The 6,000-nt window shown below is 28.7% G+C and overlaps 1 protein-coding gene across 1 annotated transcript in view; it reads left to right on the forward strand.

Annotated features, from left to right (window-relative positions):
- The window catches only part of LOC142326168 (mitochondrial import receptor subunit TOM40 homolog 1-like), a 29,985-nt gene extending 24,748 nt beyond the window's left edge, over positions 1 to 5,237 (forward strand). The window contains exon 6 of the mRNA XM_075368421.1: positions 2,997 to 5,237. Within this exon, the coding sequence (XP_075224536.1) occupies positions 2,997 to 3,139 (143 nt within the window). The 3' untranslated portion in view covers positions 3,140 to 5,237. The remainder of the gene's footprint in view (positions 1 to 2,996) is intronic.
- The last annotated feature ends 763 nt before the right edge of the window (positions 5,238 to 6,000 follow it).

Raw genomic sequence — 6,000 nt, forward strand, 5'->3', positions numbered from 1 at the left:
GAAACTGTCGTCCAGCATAATTCTCCATCACGATGATGTGCGTCCTTACACCACTGCCTTAATCAAGAAGAAGATTCAAGGTTTTCATTGGGAACTTTTTGACCACTCTCCATTCAGACCCAACCTTGCACCTAGCGACTACTTCCTCTTTTTTTTTTATTTGAAGAAATGGCTTATGGACAATAATTTTAAAACAACAAGGAACTGCTGTTGTCAACTGGTTAAATTCCCAGGTGGTGCTTCTATGCAGAGAGAAAAGTTAAACTGCTGCAGCATTACGAAAAAGTGCTTAGAATTGAATGGCAATTATCGTATTTATTTAAGTACCCCCCGCACCTCGATTTTCTGGACCGGAAATCTAAAAAAAAATTTGAAAAACCGGTATTAAATTGAAAAAAATTTAAAACCGGTATTTTAAAGTGCAACAGATATGATAAAAAAATATATAAATACGAAAATATTCAGAAAGTAAAGCATGTAATTCGTTCATTTAAATTACAATATTAATATTACATTATTAATTAATTACCATAAGTACTAGTTTAGTTCAGAATCAGTAGGCCAGTAAAACAAAAAGAAAGTATCATGTTGAAAAGGATCATTTCAATACACTTTTTAATATGGGATTTTATTTTTAATTAATCACTGTCTCCGTCAATGTCTGTAGAAGAGTTACAGATAGTTTCCATGTCGCTCTGCCAAAGGTGATCGTCTTCACAACCATCAAGTTCATTAGATATTCTGCATTTTTTTAAACTTCTCCATACTAATTCCATGGAAATACCTTCCCAAGCGTCTTTTATCCAAACACAAATCTGGTTAAAATCTGAGCATTTGATTCTTCCTGTAGGCGTGAGAAAGAAATTTTCATCAGCCATCCGTTTACTATGCAGTTGTTTTAATGCAGATTTGAACATTTTATTAATGTAAACATTTAGTGGTTGCAATAGAGATATCAATCCACCTGGAATTATTTCTTGGTCTGTCATACCCTTTTTTAAAATGTCTCACTTTATCAGTCGTATGCTCCCGATAACTATCCATTACTAGCATACCGGTATTTTTTTTTATTAAGTAAATCTGATCACTTTTGCCATACACACCTGATCCAATCTAAAATTAAGGTTTTGTCCATCCAACCTGATTCCTGTGCTCTGATAATAACTCCATTTACCTGTACGGTAGGAAGAGTTTTTCTTTTAAAAACAATCTACGGAGGTAATTTTGATCTATCAGAAGTAATGCAAAGCATAACACCCCCTTTGTTTTTCATTACTACCAGTGCGAATCGTAACACTTTTTTCAACTTTTTTGTTTATGGTTTTGTCAAATGGCATTTCAAAATATATGGGGGTTTGATCAGCATTTCCTATTTGAGAAGGCAAATAGCCTTTATCTTTTCTAAGATTTATTATGTATTTGTGAAAATGTAATATTTTTTGTTCAAGCATCTGGAAGTCGTTGAGAAATGGTCATCTTTCATCTTATTGACAAATCATTTCGTGCAAAAAATCTTATTATCCATCCATGGCTTGCTTTAAAATCAACTCTATTTAATGATTTAGCGATTTCACGAGCATATGATTGACACATTTCTGTTGTGACAGCTTAATCGCATTTCCTTTTTTCCATAACAAAGTCATACAATTTTTTTTCTGTGTCTGTGAATTTTGGTTTTAAGCCACAAAAAGCCCTTTTATTACCAGTGCCTTTCACCAGAAGTTGTTTCTTCTTACGCCAGTCTTGAATGCAGCTTTCATCTTCGTCAAATTTTTCCTGCTGCCTGATTTCCAATTTTTTCAGCCTCTTCTATAACGTGCAGTTTTTCATTTACTGTAAAAGATCATAGACGCTGTCCTTTTTTACTCATTTTAATGCCGTAATTAAAATAAATCACCGTATTAAACTTTACAAGATAAACTAAACAGATAAAATGCACATAACCGTCCACATATACAAACAGTACAATGACTATGGCGAATAGACAAGACGACAATGGGTAACTGATACTATAACTGTAGTGTCATTAGAATTGGATGCAGCCTACACAGAATGAATCAGTTTTATAAAAATACTGAAACTTTGCTATCGATAATATGAACAGGATGTTTATAATTATATGTATTCTGTATACGCGGTATCCGGTATTGACAAACGAAAGCCTAATGTAACTATATTTATGTGATTGAATTTAGGTACTTCTAAGAAAACGTTTACTTTACATAAATTATCCTGGCTAAAGGCTGTGTTTCAAGTAAGCTCAGCACTCTTATTTTTTCTTTCCAATTCCAAGAAAAAAAGTGTGGGGGTACTCGAATAAATACGGTATGTGGAAAAGTGAAGTAGATATATGTGTAGTAATCTAAAACTAAGTAAAAACCTTTTCTCACAAGTTTAATTTTTTTTAATGACCAAATGGGCCCTTACTTTATGAATATGCCTTGTATTTTCTCTGTTTTGTCCGTTAAGTTTTTGATATGACCTGATATGTATAACAGGTTGCCAACATAAGACTCCAATCTTTGTTGAAAATTAGGCAGTCATCCACAAGAACAGTATCCTATATTAGACTCAGTGAGAATTAGAGTTGTTGCACACTACCTTTTTCAACTGGCCAGCATGCCAAGTCCTTCAAAGTGCACTGGATGTTAGGCCCTGCAAGTTATTTAGTCGCTGTGGTGATCATTTAATAAACATCATTACTCTTAGGAAAAGGAATTAACTACTTTTTCTATTAAATTAAATTCTTTATAATATTTATAGCCTTAAGAAAACCAGAACTGTAAAAAGCAGCAAATTTATATTTTTTTTTTTTGTGGAAAAAGTGCATTATATACTGCCTCTAATCAGGTGAATTCCGTTGCAATAAGTTATAAAGCAATTAATTGCTTAATTCTGATCACACCAATCGCTCATGTTTAAGTGAATAATTTATTAATGTAAATATAATAAAGTTAAAAAAGGTAGTTTATTGTGATTGTTTTTTTTTTTTACAGGTTTAGCTGATTCAAGTGGTAATGTAGGCGCTGTCTTAGAAAAGAAACTCGTACCTTTACCGTTTACAATAGCATTGAGTGGTTTAATAAATCATTCGAAAAACAACTTTAAATTAGGATTAGGGTTTGTAGCCGGGGGTTGAATATTAGTGCTGCTTGACTCGATTGGAAATTATTAATTAAAGACATTGACTTAGTTGACTGGTTTTAGTCGAAGAAAAGTTTTGGCATATTGTTCCTGTGTGTTATGTAGTATTAATAATAATAATTAATTAATTTTTTTTTATTATCTTTTTTTTTGTATATAAATATGAAATGAAATCAGTTGTTAACATCTTCTCTTACTTTCTTTTTTTACTTTTATGTTTTTTATTTTTTTCTCTTTAATATATTTTTTTATATTAAATATGAATTTTATATTGTAAATATATGAATTGTAATTTCTTTATCATCGATTTATATAATAATCTTTGTTTCCACTTTGCACCTCTGTTGCTAAGTAAATAGAATATACTTAAATATTGTTGTAAGTATACATTGCTTGTATGTATAGTAATTTATTCGATAGATTCGCTGTATGAAAAAAAAGTTATATTAATTTATTATTATTAATTAAAAAAACTGATTGTGTATTTTTTTTTTTTTTTTTTGTAACACTAATTTCATTATTATATAAATGTATACACAGGACATTCTGTTTCTTATTAATCTTCCTTTCTGTCTTGTTTATGTGCAAAAGTTACGTTGGGTTTGAACTATGAATGTGAATCGCTCGTTATAGGTCACCTGCTTGTTATAGGCTACCTGTGTGAATATATCATATTGCAAAGTTAATTTTTAATTCAGAAGCTCCATTACTTGATTGCAGACATAATGAATTGCTTTGTTTTAGTCATTGTCTGGGCAAATTTTAATCAGGATGTTTCTGCAGCTCAATGTTTAGCGAGAGTGGTCACCACTTACCACTTTTAATAATTTATTTTGTCATTTTACTGAGAAGAACTGTGTATTGATTTAACTACTGATTTTATCAATAATCTGCTGATTTGATAATTATGTTTCTTATTATTTCTTTATGAATAAGGTTGAACTGTGAAATGCACTATGAACTTTCTCTGAAATATATCTGTAGATGTGTTAAGTAAAATATATATTTTATTTTAGCAATTTGAAAAATCAGTATAACAAAATTAATATTCTATAGTTGTACTTATATTAGTTATGTCTTAAATTCTGAGTAAATCATAAATTAACTGGATCTTTCTTGTCAGACTGCATTACATTTCACAATGAAAACTATTGCACTTTCAATTTGTTTGCCATAATTGATATTTTATTTAGATTGCAGATATAATAATTCCTTTAGTAATAGATTACTTATAATAGTTTTAAGAAGTGCATGGTAAAAGTCATATTAACTTTTACATGCTTTTTAGTGCATTATTGAACTGAAGTATGTTGTTTATTATATTTCTTTTGTCTGCTGATTGCAATGTACAAGAAGCAATATTTCTTTTTAAAAAGCGATAAAACAATTTACTTATTTTTTTAGAAAATTATGCTTATAGAGATATCATATTCTAGTATTATAATATAAAAATATTTATAAAAATATTAATGTAATATTTTTATAAAAATATTTAATATCTGCCCACCTCCATGGCATCATAGAATTAATGTCTTGCATTTTATCCAGAAGGTTTTGAGTTTGAGTACTGCTTAGGCTTTGCATTGTAATTTTTCACACTACATATTTCATCTCTCATACATAATTGTATTAATTGGCAACCTGTAGTTGATGGAAGAAATAGAGAATCCACCAAACCAGAAATAAAGTAATTTTTTTTTTCATTAATATATTTGTTTGAAGAATGTTTTTGGAGGACCTCAATCTTCAGTTGAATCAGTATCAATATTGAAACAACTTAAAGATCTATAGTTACTTTTTTATAATCCATTGGTTGAATTTATATAATTGTATATTATAATTTATTAATTAACAGCATAACAGCACTTTTAATTTATAAAAATATATATTTAAATGTATTATGAGTTCATACTGTAGTCACAGATATTTTCAGAAACATTCAGATAAATTTAAGGGTAGATAAAAAATTATTTTTCTTTTTTGCTGTGATGAATTTACTTGTAATATGTTGCTATAAATATATTAGAATAATTTGAGACAACTATAATTTATTTTTTTGTTGTACTTAAATCTAATAAATACTTTTCTTCTGGGTTGAATGATTTTTTTTTTTTGCGTATACAATTCAGTTATAGTTTCATAAAATTTTTGATGGAAAAGTTTTATAACATTCATTAGTAACAAAAAAAGGTTTGGTCGTGAATATGCACCAAGTTGGCTACTAAAATAACCTTGAATTCTACCTTCTAGTTGTAAGATGTTCTTGAATAATTGATAAAATATGAAATGCGCACACATTCATCAAATGAATGTGTGCACGTGTTGTCATACATAACAATATTTATTTACTACAGTTTGTTGAAATTCTTCTACACAGAGCAAATAACACTAATATGGGAACTATTTACGAACAATTAATTATGTAATCTGTATATTCTATTAATATAAAGAGTAAATAAATAAAAATATGAACAATTAAATAATTAAAACATTCAGACAATAAAAAAATTCTTACAAATTATTATTGCATTGTTATATTTTAGTTATATGAACAAATATAATAAATATATACATAAAGGAATAAATTTACAAATATGATATTATTTAAAAACAATAGTAAAGCCACTAATTAAAACACAGAAAAAATTATTCAGTTAACTAGGACAAATACAATTATTGGTTGTAAAACTGTATAAAATATGTGGTTTATAAAACCAGTTAAAAGCCTATATTAAACATACAAGGGGTGGTTGAAATATAGTGGACACTGGAACGTAACAGAACAAAATGGTAACACAAAGCGACAAGTGCTGCACCATCCCATTTTCTGTCAGTCACAATTGTTGAGTACAAGTA

Source organism: Lycorma delicatula, chromosome 6 (assembly GCF_047948215.1).
Source record: "Lycorma delicatula isolate Av1 chromosome 6, ASM4794821v1, whole genome shotgun sequence".
NCBI classification, from domain to species: Eukaryota; Metazoa; Arthropoda; class Insecta; order Hemiptera; family Fulgoridae; genus Lycorma; species Lycorma delicatula.